The sequence below is a fragment of the Myxine glutinosa genome, chromosome 11, assembly GCF_964187855.1.
Source record: "Myxine glutinosa chromosome 11, kmMyxGlut1.1, whole genome shotgun sequence".
Taxonomy (NCBI): Eukaryota; Metazoa; Chordata; class Myxini; order Myxiniformes; family Myxinidae; genus Myxine; species Myxine glutinosa.
Genome location: NC_136271.1, coordinates 116,204,970 through 116,220,373, shown reverse-complemented (window position 1 = coordinate 116,220,373; position 15,404 = coordinate 116,204,970). Strand labels below are relative to the sequence as shown.

At 41.0% G+C, this 15,404-nt stretch overlaps 1 protein-coding gene across 1 annotated transcript in view; it reads left to right on the top strand.

The window, feature by feature from the left end:
• The first annotated feature begins 244 nt into the window (after positions 1 to 244).
• The window catches only part of LOC137436955 (copine-2-like), a 51,279-nt gene continuing 36,119 nt past the window's right edge, over positions 245 to 15,404 (top strand). Inside the window, exons 1-5 of the mRNA XM_078786308.1 lie at positions 245 to 264; positions 1,700 to 1,919; positions 2,067 to 2,204; positions 2,537 to 2,608; positions 2,807 to 2,890. Of these exons, the coding sequence (XP_078642434.1) occupies positions 245 to 264; positions 1,700 to 1,919; positions 2,067 to 2,204; positions 2,537 to 2,608; positions 2,807 to 2,890 (534 nt within the window). The remainder of the gene's footprint in view (positions 265 to 1,699; positions 1,920 to 2,066; positions 2,205 to 2,536; positions 2,609 to 2,806; positions 2,891 to 15,404) is intronic.

Genomic DNA, 15,404 nt, shown 5'->3' with positions numbered 1-15,404 from the left:
CGAGTGTAATTCATTCATCCGAGTCGTCCTTTTTGTCTCGATATTCCCTTATGCATTAAAAAGTGAATTTGTTACAAAAACTTGAACTTGCTCTACTTCTCCCTGCGTTAATCAGAGTGGAAAAGCAGCCGAATGGAAGGCCTTCCAGGAGGCAGACGAGTTTTTCTGACTGTCTCCTGCCGGAACCTTCTGGATCGAGATCTGCTCTCAAAGTCTGACCCTTTCTGTGTTCTGTATTTGCACAATGGAACACATTGGGTGGAGGTAAATTGACTGAGTTTATTTTATTTTTATTTTTATTTTTTAAAATTGATCTCTGCCCAATTTTGAACTGACATGGGTGGGCCGTCCTTCGGATGGACCTTAAACGGGCATCCTGTCTGCTGGCATTGGTTGGTGGATGTTAAATATCCCATGGTGTGCTTCACGAAGAGTAAGCGAGATATCGCCGGAACCATGAACAAATTCCAAATTCCTGCCTTCACTTCATGTGTCGGAATGACAACCCATCCAGGATTGTAACCCTAGGTAAATAAACTACTTTGGCAGCACCAGTGGTCTGTGTAGGCTGTCGAGGAAGGTTCATGATCTGATCTCATATTGGTAAAACACATCAATCAAAGGTTTCCTCGAAGGACAGGTGCCAGTTTTTGCTACTTTTTTTTTTTTTTTTTTTTTTTGTATACTGAATCGAGGCTCGTGAAAGAGCTAAAGAGCTCGTAAAGAGCGTGAAAGAGCTTTTCTTGGCTTATTATTAATAACTAGCAGAAGTACCCGGCATTGCCGGGCGGGGGAGGGGAGGGGAGGGGGAGGGGAGGGGGAGGGGAGGGGAACGGGGGGAGGGGGGGGGAGTTAGCCCCTTGGCAAAGCGAGCGATTTTTTTTTTCATAGCGTCATAGCGTCATAGCGTTCATAGCGTCATAGCGTTTCATAGCGTTCATAGCGTTTCATAGCGTTTCATAGCGTCATAGCGTTTCATAGCGTCATAGCGATTTTTTTTTTCATAGCGTCATAGCGTCATAGCGTTCATAGCGTCATATCGGTCATAGCGTTTCATAGCGTCATAGCGATTTTTTTTTTCATAGCGTCATAGCGTCATAGCGTTCATAGCGTCATATCGGTCATAGCGTTTCATAGCGTCATAGCGATTTTTTTTTCATAGCGTCATAGCGTTCATAGCGTTCATAGCGTCATATCGGTCATAGCGTTTCATAGCGTCATAGCGATTTTTTTTGTCATAGAGTCATAGCGTCATAGCGATTTTTTTTTTCATAGCGTCATAGCGTCATATCGTTCATAGCGTCATCACGTGATCGCTCTGAGCGAATCAGCGCCCACCTGCTCTGATTCCGTTGATTCCGTGCGCTGAAATGCGCTGAGGTAAATATGAATAAAAAATATGGATCGTCAAATATTTTGAGTTCGGCCATGTTCGTCCCACGCTCAATGGCCATGTCTATGCCAAATATCAAGCACGTAAGCCTCTCCGTTTAGGAGTCTATCGGTAACATTACACACACATATACACACACACACACACACACACACACACACACACACACACACACACACACACACACACACACACACACACACACACACACACACAAACTGTGTTTTATATATATAGATAATAATAATTTTTAAAAATCATTACAGTCTTAAAATTACACTTGTAACCCTGTGGTAAAACGTCCAGAGTGAAGATCCATGGCATTCGTGTGTGGGGTCTTCTGCAGGAGTGCCGTACAGAAGTGCTGCGGAACACACTATTCCCACTTTTTGCCCGCCGCCTGCCCGTGGAATACCACTTTGAGGAAGCACAGCAGCTTCGCTTTGCCATATTCGACCACGGTGAACCAGGAACGGGGCACTCGGCCCATGATCTGATTGGAGAACTATGCAGCACACTGGGACAGGTGCGTGGTTAGCCGAGCCATGGACGTGGTAATTCGGTTAACTCCACGTCGAGTTGTGCAATGCCTGACGTAGCGTGAGATGTCGTGACGATTGGAAAAATTGGCAGCAAGCAGAGTTGTGAGAGGTTCATTAAATTCAAATTCTAGGTGAGCGGACCATTTGTGGGTCCTGTGCACTCGCGTACCGTGTCCTTCGTGTGTACCCATCAGATCGTTTCCAGCAGGATAATCACAAAGCCTCTGCAGACCATCGATGGCCGGCCAGCAGGACGCAGCACGATAACGGTACAGTTGTTTTCCCATGCACATTTCTCTCCCCCTAAATGCTACTTTCGCTTCCACATGCGACTCGTGTCGGGAACTCCTCTAGGGTTAAAACCTGGACTTCACGGGCCCTGATATGAGGGATCTGTCTCAATTTTGGCATTGGCCTTCTTTGGACATTTTCATATTGTAGTCTCTTTGCAAGGCTGTCGCCGCAGCTTGTGCTGAAACACCTGGTTGAGTGGACCTGATAATTTGGTTGAGTGTACCTGATAATTTGGTTGAGTGTACCTGATAATTTGGTTGAGTGTACCTTTGGCTACTGTCCTCACCTAGTATTCATTTGTCAGTAGATCACGGCTGAAAAGATAACGGACAACCGAAGAGTGACACTCAGCCTCGCCGCACACCACCTCGACAAGATGGTACAATTTTTACCACATGCCACCAATTCCCAAATCGTTTTGTCGGGCACACGTGTGCGGCCTGCTTTGTAATTTCTGTGCGTACCAAGTTGTTACATTCTTTCCTTTATCCTCTGCATGTTGTGCCTGACCGCGTCGGAGTCGATATTCAAGAAGACGGGCCATTTTGTACTTTGCAATCCACTCCACATACCGCAGGACCTGTTTGGAAAGTCTGATCCATATTTGGAGTTATACAAGGAGGCCGGGCATTCTAAGTGGGTCTTGGTGCACCGAACTGAAGTAAGCCATCTGTTTATCATCAGCCTGTACCATGCACAGCAGGACACGGCGTTTTGTAGGCACTTGTGTGTGTTTGTCAGGCCGGGCCGTCACCTTTTTACCATTTGACCTATTGTCATCAAATTTTCACCAAAGATTTATTATGATAATGCAGAGAAGGCAAATTAATAATTTTGTCAAAAGGTCAAAAGGTTAAAGGTCAGCATTGCCTAAAATCATCAATTTTCATCCAAATTGACCTGAAATTTAAATTTACCATTTGTTTTCTCATCAAACTTTCAACAAAGCTTTATTATGATAATACAGAGAAGGTAAATTAATAATTTTGTCAAAAGGTCAAAAGGTTAAAGGTCAGCATTACCTAAAATCATCAATTTTCATCCGAATTGACCTGAAATTTAAATTTACCATTTGAGTTTTGTCATCAAACTTTCAACAAAGCTTTATTATGATAATACAGAGAAGGAAAATTAATAATTTTGTCAAAAGGTCAAAAGGTTAAAGGTCAGCATTGCCTAAAATCATCAATTTTCATCCAAATTGACCTGAAATTTAAATTTACCATTTGTTTTCTCATCAAATTTTCAACAAAGCTTTATTATGATAATACAGAGAAGGCAAATTAATAATTTTGTCAAAAGGTTAAAGGTCAGCATTGCCTAAAATCATCAATTTTCATCCGAATTTACCTGAAATTTAAATTTACCATTTGAGTTTTGTCATCAAACTTTCAACAAAGCTTTATCTATCTATAATTCCAGTAATCTCTGTCTGTACGTTTGTCTGTGACCGCTGTTTCTCGACAACCACGGGTCCGATATACTTTTAACTTGCCAGGTATATTGCTGGGGACCCGAGGATGTGCCTTTTCAAGGTTTCATATTAATCGGACAATTACTTACCGAGCTATGTCCAAAAAACGATTCAACCAATCAGAGAGCAGCGAACGATCGCGTGTGCCGGCGTTGCGAATGGACCAAACCATTCCATGTAAATAGAGGGGGAGGTTCTGTGGTCGTTGCGAATGGACGAAACCATTTCATGTAAATAGAGGGGGGGGGATTGTCACTGTACTCGCAAGCCGTTCGCCGTTCGCTTTGGCGTTGCGAATGGACCAAACCATTTCATGTAAATAGAGGGGGGGGATATAATTTTAGATAGATATATAGTACGGGCATATATATAGTACGGGCATGCCCTAGTTATGATAATACAGAGAAGGAAAATTAATAATTTGGTCAAAAGGTCAAAAGGTCAAAAGTTAGCATTACCTAAAATCATCAATTTTCATCCAAATTGACCTGAAATTTAAATTTACCATTTGAGTTTTGTCATCAAATTTTCAACAAAGCTTTATTATGATAATACAGAGAAGGCAAATTAATAATTTTGTCAAAATGTCAAAAGGTTAAAGGTCAGCATTACCTAAAATCATCAATTTTCATCCAAATTGACCTGAAATTTAAATTTACCATTTGAGTTTTGTCATCAAACTTTCAACAAAGCTTTATTATGATAATACAGAGAAGGCAAATAAATAATTTGGTCAAAAGGTCAAAAGTCAGCATCACCTAAAATCATCAATTTTCATCCAAATTGACCTGAAATTTAAATTTACCATTTGAGTTTTGTCATCAAACTTTCAACAAAGCTTTATTATGATAATACAGAGAAGGGAAATTAATAATTTTGTCAAAATGTCAAAAGGTTAAAGGTCAGCATTACCTAAAATCATCAATTTTCATCCAAATTGACCTGAAATTTAAATTTACCATTTGAGTTTTGTCATCAAACTTTCAACAAAGCTTTATTATGATAATACAGAGAAGGAAAATTAATAATTTTGTCAAAAGGTCAAAAGGTTAAAGGTCAGCATTACCTAAAATCATCAATTTTCATCCGAATTAACCTGAAATTTAAATTTACCATTTCAGTTTTCTCATCAAATTTTCAACAAAGCTTTATTATGATAATACAGAGAAGGCAAATTAATAATTTTGTCAAAATGTCAAAAGGTTAAAGGTCAGCATTACCTAAAATCATCAATTTTCATCCAAATTGACCTGAAATTTAAATTTACCATTTGAGTTTTGTCATCAAACTTTCAACAAAGCTTTATTATGATAATACAGAGAAGGCAAATAAATAATTTGGTCAAAAGGTCAAAAGGTCAAAAGTCAGCATCACCTAAAATCATCAATTTTCATCCAAATTGACCTGAAATTTAAATTTACCATTTGAGTTTTGTCATCAAACTTTCAACAAAGCTTCATTATGATAATACAGAGAAGTCAAATTAATAATTTTGTCAAAAGGTCAAAAGGTTAAAGGTCAGCATTCCCTAAAATCATCAATTTTCATCCAAATTGACCTGAAATTTAAATTTACCATTTCAGTTTTCTCATCAAACTTTCAACAAAGCTTTATTATGATAATACAGAGAAGGGAAATTAATAATTTTGTCAAAATGTCAAAAGGTTAAAGGTCAGCATTACCTAAAATCATCAATTTTCATCCAAATTGACCTGAAATTTAAATTTACCATTTGAGTTTTGTCATCAAACTTTCAACAAAGCTTTATTATGATAATACAGAGAAGGAAAATTAATAATTTTGTCAAAAGGTCAAAAGGTTAAAGGTCAGCATTACCTAAAATCATCAATTTTCATCCGAATTAACCTGAAATTTAAATTTACCATTTCAGTTTTCTCATCAAATTTTCAACAAAGCTTTATTATGATAATACAGAGAAGGCAAATTAATAATTTTGTCAAAATGTCAAAAGGTTAAAGGTCAGCATTACCTAAAATCATCAATTTTCATCCAAATTGACCTGAAATTTAAATTTACCATTTGAGTTTTGTCATCAAACTTTCAACAAAGCTTTATTATGATAATACAGAGAAGGCAAATAAATAATTTGGTCAAAAGGTCAAAAGGTCAAAAGTCAGCATCACCTAAAATCATCAATTTTCATCCAAATTGACCTGAAATTTAAATTTACCATTTGAGTTTTGTCATCAAACTTTCAACAAAGCTTCATTATGATAATACAGAGAAGTCAAATTAATAATTTTGTCAAAAGGTCAAAAGGTTAAAGGTCAGCATTCCCTAAAATCATCAATTTTCATCCAAATTGACCTGAAATTTAAATTTACCATTTGAGTTTTGTCATCAAACTTACAACAAAGCTTTATTATAATAATACAGAGAAGGCAAATTAATAATTTTGTCAAAATGTCAAAAGGTTAAAGGTCAGCATTACCTAAAATCATCAATTTTCATCCAAATTGACCTGAAATTTAAATTTACCATTTGAGTTTTGTCATCAAATTTTCAACAAAGCTTTATCTATCTATAATTCCAGTAATCTCTGTCTGTACGTTTGTTTGTCTGTGACCGCTGTTTCTCGACAACCACGGGTCCGATATACTTTTAACTTGCCAGGTATATTGCTGGGGACCCGAGGATGTGCCTTTTCAAGGTTTCATATTAATCGGACAATTACTTACCGAGCTATGTCCAAAAAACGATTCAACCAATCAGAGAGCAGCGAACGATCGCGTGTGCCGAACGTGGCGGGCACACTCTGCCTCGGATGGCACATTTGAGAGCGTATTCATTTATTTCACGTTTGCAAACTATGTTGGCGTTAAACTATGTTTTACAACTAATAAAAACGAATTTGCGTTTCATTCGCTTTCCTGCGCGTTTGTGCACGCGATGGCGATTTCTTTACCAAACTCCGGAAGCCGTTCGCTTTGGACCAAACCATTGCATGTAAATAGAGGGGGGGGATTGTCACCACTCGCAAGCCGTTCGCTTTGGACCAAACCATTTCATGTAAATAGAGGGGGCGGGGGGGGGATATAATTTTAGATATAGATATAGTACGGGCATGCCCTAGTTATGATAATACAGAGAAGGCAAATTAATAATTTTGTCAAAATGTCAAAAGGTTAAAGGTCAGCATTACCTAAAATCATCAATTTTCATCCAAATTGACCTGAAATTTAAATTTACCATTTGAGTTTTGTCATGAAATTTTCAACAAAGCTTTATTATGATAATATGGAGAAGTCAAATTAATAGTTTGGTCAAAAGGTCAGCATCACATAAAATTGTCAATTTTCATCTGATTGACCTGATTTAAAGAATTTGCATATTGGGTCACTGACTTGGTTCACCAATCAAATGCTATCAGCCAATTTTTTATTTTTTTTTAGAATAAAGGGTCAAAGGTCAAGGTTGCGTAAAATCACCAGTTTTCACCCGATTAACTTGAAATTTAAATAATTTGCATAATGGGTTCCTGAATTGGGTCACCAACCCTCTAAAGGTGGTTTTAATTGGGTCACCAATCAAAAGATAGGAGTCTTTGTTTTTTTATATCAAAATGTCAAAGGTCAAGGTGGCGTAAAATCATCAAGTTTCATCGAATTGACAATAAATTTTAAGAATTTGCATATTGGTTCACAGAATTGGTTCACCAATCAAAAGCTAGAAGTTAATTACTTTTTCAGATCTAAAGCTCAAAGGTCAAGGCTGCATAAAATTATAAATTTTCAATTTGTATTTTTTAAAAACTGTTTTTGTTATTTTGAGCAAACAGAAGAGGATGAAGACGTTTGATTACAAATGCACGTGGACAGGCTTTGCGTTTTGAGATGCTCCTAGTTAATTTTGGTTTTTGAAATGCCTTTAAACTGTTTCATGGAAAGAAGCGATTACTTTAAGTTTGTATCTATATCATGCTGGTATCATGCTCATGATTCTGGTTTCATTTGTCAGGATTGTCCTGATCCATGCCACACTTTCTGGTTCCTTGGTCTCATCCTCAACTTGCCTGGTGTCGTCTTAATGGTTAAAGTGTCTGGCTTAAGATTTTAGGGTCTGGAGTCTGTGCCCCTGTCGTGCCGTTAAATGACACTAGGTGGGTTGACTCAGCCTGTCATCCTTCCGAGGTCGGAAAAAATCGGACCAGCTTATCTGGAAAACTCTCTTCATCACTTGGAAAATCTGGCCATCCTCACTCTCCAAATGCCAACACTGCTCTGCACTTTAGACAAAGAAAAGGCAAAAGACTCTGAACTCATAAATCTATTTTCATCAAATATTTTTCTCATCTTAGCTTCGGTAAAGGACCATCTCCCTACATATTAATTGACCATTTCCTTATACATATCTCAGTTGTTGAAATGCAACTGCTGAACCTCAACCCTTCTAAAGCCAGTGGACCTCATAAGCCCCCACTTAAACTCCTGAAACCAGTTGCTCAAGAGATAGCTCCAACTCTATCCTTTCTCTTTCAACAAAGTTATAATGAAGAAAATGTTCCTCGCCAAGGGAAACAGGCCTTGGTTGCAGCATTTATAAATCACATGCTAAGTGTGAAGTGGAATGCCGCACAAAAACGACATTTCCTTAACCTGCATCTGCTGTAAAGTTGCTGAGTCATATTTTGAAAACTGAAAACTTAAATATCTGTAAACAACATTTTGTTAGATACAAAGCAAGGATTTAGACAGAAACTTTCCACCACAACTCATCTCGTATCTGTAACTCATGACTAGTCCAATAGCTTACGAAGAAGCCAAACTGACATAATGTTGTGGGATTTTAAGAAAGCTTCCCTCCGGGTCTTCAAGACGGCGGTTTCACTGCCATCTTAGATCATCTCCAATCCAAAACCATGAGCTTTTCTACCGTCGTTAACCCCATCCAAATCCCTTCTCCTTCGAATTTTCCAGTTTTTCCTCCTTGGAGTTTCCTTCTCCATGCATTCGTGTTTTGCTTCCTGTTTTCAGCTGTTACATCGTGATCCGTCAGTGTACATTTGACAGAGTTGCTCATGAATGCTTGTTTACAAAACTTCTTTATTATGGCATTGGCAGACACACTTTACGTGTTGGATCGTGTCGTTTCTCAATGATAGACAGCAAGAAATCACAGTAAATGGTATCCGTTCGTCCTGGTGCACCCCAGGGGTTTCTGCTGGGAGCAGCTATGTTTCTACTTCATATCAAAAACATACAAGACCAAATCCAGTCTAAGTTGCATCAGCTTGCTGATGAGAGCATCGTCTATTCTGAGATACAAAGTGATGACGACCATTGCTTACTCCAAGAAGACCTTCTGTACTCTCGCCAACTGGTCTATCAAGTGGTTGATGGCTTTTAACATTCGAAATGTGTGCTACACCAACTATAACGAAGATGGTGCAGGCGTGGCGTGCGCGCGGTTGTTGGAGCCACGCCCCCCGAAGAGGGATTTTGCGTTATGAAAGCTGTATGAGTTCCGGTCGCGAGGGGGTTCTGTGGAAATAAAGGAGCGTTGAACAGCTAGGAAGTGTCTCGTCCTCTCGTCATCCGCAACTCCTACATTGGTGACTCCGTTTTGCTCTCGACGTTTTCGGAGCTTCAAACTTCAACAAGCGCAGTTTCGATTAAACTGCCGGAGTTTTGGGAACGACAAGCGGCCATCTGGTTCGCACAAGCTGAGGCTCAATTCGCCATTCGGAACATTTCTGCCAACGACACGAAGTATTATTATGTCATGTCTGCGCTCAGCTGCTCCACTGCGACCAGAGTGGTGAGCCTTCTTCAGGATCCTCCGAAGGACCGCAAGTACGAGACGCTAAAAGCGCTGCTGCTCATAACCGTCGAGCGCACTGAGGCCGAGCGCGCCCGCGAACTACTTTCTCTACCCGGGCTGGGCGATTCCAAGCCGTCGGAGCTTATGGACCACATGTTGTCTCCTGGGCAGCCACCGACCATGTTTCCTCTTCAAAGAACTGTTCCTGCAACAGCTGCCAGGACAGGTACGGTCAGCCCTGGCCAACTCATCTGTTAAGGATTTCCGCACACTGGCCAAGGAAGCAGACAAGTATTTCTCCGCCAGACAGCAATGTAGTGCGGCCGCATGAGACACCGGCCCCGTCGAGCCTCCGCCGCTGGTGGACACCGTCGCGCTTTACTGAAGAGGGCCGTGAGGAACCTCAGTAGCCTCGGAAGGCCCGTGAGGCACCTCAGCAGCCTCGGGAGGTCCGTGAGGAACCTCAGCAGCCTCGGGAGGCCCGTGAGGAACCTCAGCAGCCTCGGAAGGCCCGTGAGGAACCTCAGCAGCCTTGGGAGGCCCGTGAGGAACCTCAACAGCCTCCCGAGGCTTTGACCAGCCCCCTCGGTTGGCTCAACCCCCACGGTGGCGCCGTCCCCCGTCGGTAAGTACTGGAGTCTAAATAACCTGATCTTGATCAGCTTGGGTGGGGTACCCAGCGCTGCACAGGAGAAAAATGCGTAGGGTACCAGCGCACATGTGCATTGAAAGCGTTGAAATCTTGTAAATATTTTAAAGTGTTTGTGTGTTTGCTTGTTTGTGTGTATGCATGTTTGTGCGTATGTTTGTATGTTTCTCTTTCACGGCCGAACAGTGGAACCAAGAGGCCCCACACTTTGGGTGTAGATACTTCAGAATCTGGGCAAGGTTTTTAGCTACCACATATTGGCTTTGCCGCCCATGTAGAGGCCACCAAAGGCCGATATAAAGTGTATTTTGGGATGTGGGGTTAGGCAGTGCTACTCCCAGCCTGCAGGCAAAAGGTAACCACTATGAAGCCAATAACCTCATAGCATGACAATGTCCAAAACGTCCTGAAGCCACCACCAGAAAATGCCCACCCAGTTGAGCAGCACTGAGTAATCCCTCCCTCCACTGGGTAGCCCCTGATAGTATTACATATGCAAAGGACAGATTGTTTTTAACCTTCCTCCCTCTTACATGTATGACTCATACATCCTGCTTCACTCATATATCCTCTTACCCTCCTTTCCTTTTTCAGTCCCATCCTCTGACAGGTATAAGGGAAGAGACATATAAATTAAACTAGATGGTATTCATAGAATACTTACCCTGCGCAGTCAACTTGTTGCGAGCCAACTCTTCTGTTTTTCAACATTTTTTTTCTTTGATCCAATATGGCTGCCAGACCACGTGAGCGATGACATCATAAATTTATATTCTCTGATATAATTGTTGCATAGATCACGCTCAATACATTTCAAACTGATCAGACTAAGCGTTGTCCCTGTCGAATAGGACGTCATAATTATGGCACCAATGACGTCACCGTTAACAACACCTATTCCCCAACGGAGTTCTTTACAATGAGCCATGTTTCAATTTTTTCTATGCAGCGGTTTTGGAGATATAGAGGTGCAGCATTTTTCGGTTTTTCCAGGTGGCGCCTGTACCACGTGACATATGACGTCATAATCGTCATTAAAATATTCTTCAGGATGGTGAAATGGTGAAAATTTCCCTCATATCGTGAAACCTTCATATGGTGAAAATTTCATGTCAATCGGACCAACGGTTGCCAGAAAAATGAATTTTTAAAATGCAGACTGCACACGGCACGCATATGCAACTGAATGCTTTACCCCGCTTTTCGCTTCGCGAGTGCAGGGCAATTATCTATTATTAGTTATACTCCCTCCCCTCTTTACACACACACATATACTGTATATATATATATATACATATATATATATATATATATATATATATATATATATATATATATATATATATATATATGTATGTACAAATGTAAATTTGATGGATCTGAAGGTAAATTTGATGGATCTGAAGGTAAATATGATGGATCTAAAGGGCTCGTGCACTGAATTCCTTGCAAGGGAAATCGTAGTATTGTAATACAACACTCATTCGTTTGGAACTGTGTGTGTCATCCTTGTTTTCAATCTGTTCTACTTGTAAACTGCTAAGTTTCAATTAAAATAAATTCTGCTGTGCAGACAGAATTAAATAATCAAACTGTTGATGTGGATGTTGTATCGCAAGGTGCACAAAATAGCAGCCAATTTGTAGTTTTCCTTTCTTTTCATCGATTGTGCAACACCTTTAAGAATTCTGCATCAAAGTGTGAAAAGACTGCACAGTTGCAGTGTTAATTGCACATTTGCACGGCGAGTTTTGTACATTATGTGCAAAATCTGCAGCCTGAACAAAGGGCCGGCGGGATATCTTGGAGGTAGCTTTTCTCACTTCAGAGGTGTCGAGTCTTTGATTAAACTCTCAGGAAGCCAGCTGCCATTTTAGGGGGGCATTTGGCTAGCTGTCTCATCTTCAGTTGTACGGTTGCTAGAGGAAACGTGACACATTTTGAACAACAGAAGGCTCCTCGGCCAGTGCAACCTTTAGCCAAAATGTCTCTGGCTCCGCTTTCTAGTCGCTTTTCCTAGCATTAGCAAGGATGGACAAGACATCAGACAGCAACAATTGATAAGTTCATTTGCCGTGCACTTAACATATGCAAATAGTACAGATGTCATATTCAATGCAACGTGATGGCGAGGTTTGAAAAGCCAATTGTGTTGGTACAATGGCCTGCTCTTATTTGAAATGTAACAAAGGAACTTTTATGTCCATGTGATGGCAGACAGGAGAGTCAGCAAAATTGCCTCTTTGACGTTCTTGGTGATAGGAATATATCTGAATATTGATATATAGGTGATAGGAATATATAGGTGATAGGATATCTTGGTGATATCTTGGTGATAGTTTAGGATAAGGAAGAAAGTGAAGATCGACGAAATGCAGTTTGGATTTATGCCAGGAAGAGGCACGGCAGATGTGCTTTTCATTGTGAGGCAGTTGCAGGAGAAGTACATGGAGAAGAGGAAGAAGTTGTTTCTTGGGTTTGTTGATCTGGAGAAAGCATTCGATAGGGTTCCACGCAAAGTATTGACATGGGCATTGAGGAAGTTAGGAGTGGAGGAATGGTTGATCAGAGTAGAGATGGCAATGTACAAAAGAGCGCGCACAGCTGTAAGGACGAAGGACGGGAACAGTGGTGAGTTTGAGGTGAAGGTGGGAGTGCATCAGGGGTCGGTACTAAGTCCACGACTATTTGTAGCTGTGATGGAGGTGCTGGCTCAGAACGTAAAGGAGGGTTTACCGTGGGAGTTGTTGTATGCAGATGATCTGGTGTTGATTGTGGAAAGTATGGATGGACTGAAGGAAAAGATGAACAAGTGGAAGGAATGTATGGAGACAAAAGGTCTGAAGGTGAATATCGGAAAGACGAAGGTGATGGCAAGTGGTAAAGCATGTGGTGAGGTGGAGAGAACTGGGAAGTGGCCGTGTGCTGTGTGCAGGAAGGGTGTCGGAGTGAACTCCATTCAATGTACAATGTGCGCTGAGTGGGTTCATCAAAAATGTAGTGGTCTGAGAGGGTCATTAACCAGTGTGGCAGCTATATTCAAATGTAAGGGGTACACAGAGGGAGCTGCAGATGGAGGAAATGCTGAGTTGGATCTTGGAGATGGCGTGAAGCTGGAAGGTGTGAAAACATTTTGCTACCTCGGAGACATGCTGAATGGAGAAGGTGGATCAGACTCGGCAACGGTTGCTAGAGTGAGATGTGCATGGAAGAAGTTTCGGGAACTGAGTGGCATGCTGATGATGAGGGGAGTGTCGTTGAAGCTGAAGGGAAAGGTGTATGCTGCATGTGTGAGAAGTGTTATGATTTATGGGAGCGAGACATGGGTAATGAACGTAGAGCAGCAACGAAGGTTGGAAAGGGTGGAAATGCGAATGGTTCGACGGATGTGCGGAGTACGTTGAGAGAGAGGAAGACAAATGATGAATTGCGAAAGATGATGGGAATAGAGCCTGTGATTGATGCTGTGAAGAGGAACAGGTTGAGATGGTTTGGTCATGTGTTGAGGAAGGATGAAAGTGACTGGTTGAGAAGAGTGATGGAAATGAATGTAGAAGGAAGTAGAGGACGGGGAAGACCGAGAAAGACTTGGCTAAAGATGGTCGAAGAAGAAATGCGGGCAAGGGGGTTAACAAGGAGAGATGCAGGAAATAGGGCAAAATGGAGAAGATCGTCATGGGGACCGCAAGGCTAACCCACGCTCTAGTAGGGAAAATGGCCTTTAAAATGCATGTTGTTGTTGTTGACGTTCTTGGTGATGCAGCACCCAATTGCTGGAGTTGCAGGAGCATGGAATTTTAATCATGGGATTCGATTCCAACATCATACTACAATATACGCCATTTGTGTCTGTCCGTCTGTCCGATTAATTTTTGACGCCAATACATTCTGTCCTTACTTATCCAATCTCAACCAAACTTGACAGGATGACCAAAGGTTACATAATGAAGGTTGTAGCGCATTCATTTGCCCTCCTCCCAAGTGGGTTTTCTCCCCCGAGCGGGTTTCCCCCACCATTGCCATCAATGGGGTTGCGTGTTGAGGTGTATAGCTGTATTAAGTTAGCTTTATCGTGGCGTTTGTCCAAAGACGAAGATTTATCGTGGCGTTTTTCCAAAGAAGATTTATTGTGGCGTTTTTCCAAAGACGCTTAGTAACAAAACTAATGATAAACGCATATTATTAATGTTATGACAAAACAATATTAATACTAATAATGTCCCACTTCCCCCAAGGCGTTTTTCCTGCAGTGATAACGTGTATAAATAGTGTATAGTTATAATGGCGTTTCCGTGGGAGCAGCGGCTTCCACAGGAAGTAAAAATATTATAAACCACAAACACGTATGATTTGCTTTTTAAACAGTCGCTAATGCTCTTTATAACACTAAATTAAGAATTTGGAGGAAACCCAACATCCATGAAGTAAGGTTTACTTTCAGAACTGAGCGAAAATCTATGGTACTCTATATACCACACAATGTTGAGTTCATAACATGGCCCTTTCTACCACGACCGTGGCATTTTTCGGAGCAAACTTTTGAAACTCGCTCCTGCTGTTTAATACAAAACAAAGGGAGGAAGACCGGGGTGTGCTCATTTACCAAGCAGCTAGCTAGCGCTTGCCAGGCCAGCCGTTCCTTAACGGTTTTGAATGGAATGCTTGCTCGAATGCTGAAACCACTTGGCGATCTCTCCACAAAAAAATGGTAAATGAACACACCCAATGTTCTTGAGACCCGCCCATAGATTGACTGTAATCTATATACCCCAAAGAGGAATGACCCTTCCTGCCCCTCCCGGAGTCTGCGGGTGTACTCGTGTATTAAATCTAGAAATGTACAGATCAGAGATGTAAACTACCACCGAGCTATCCTGCCTCCCCACTGAGCTGGATTTGATGGAAATCTATACACTAAGTAACAAGTGGACTCTCATATATTGCAATGTCACAGGTGTGATGCAAACAGGCTTTTCCTGTGTCTGAGTGTTCTTGCACTCAAAAATAGAAAAAGGGTGAAATACAGTATTTGCATTTCATTTCCTTCAGGTTGAAGTACACAGTAGCATGCAGTGCCTTGTACAGGTGTAACCACCAGTGTATATATAGGTATTGAGGATGTTTAAAGAATCACAAACAAAAACAGCACATTTGATAAAACTATGGATTCTCACTTGTATTATTGTATCACTAGTAAAAAGCCTGTCAAAAATGACGGGTGGGAACAGTTTATTCGACGGTGCAGCCTCGTGAGCATGCCAAATTGTCTGA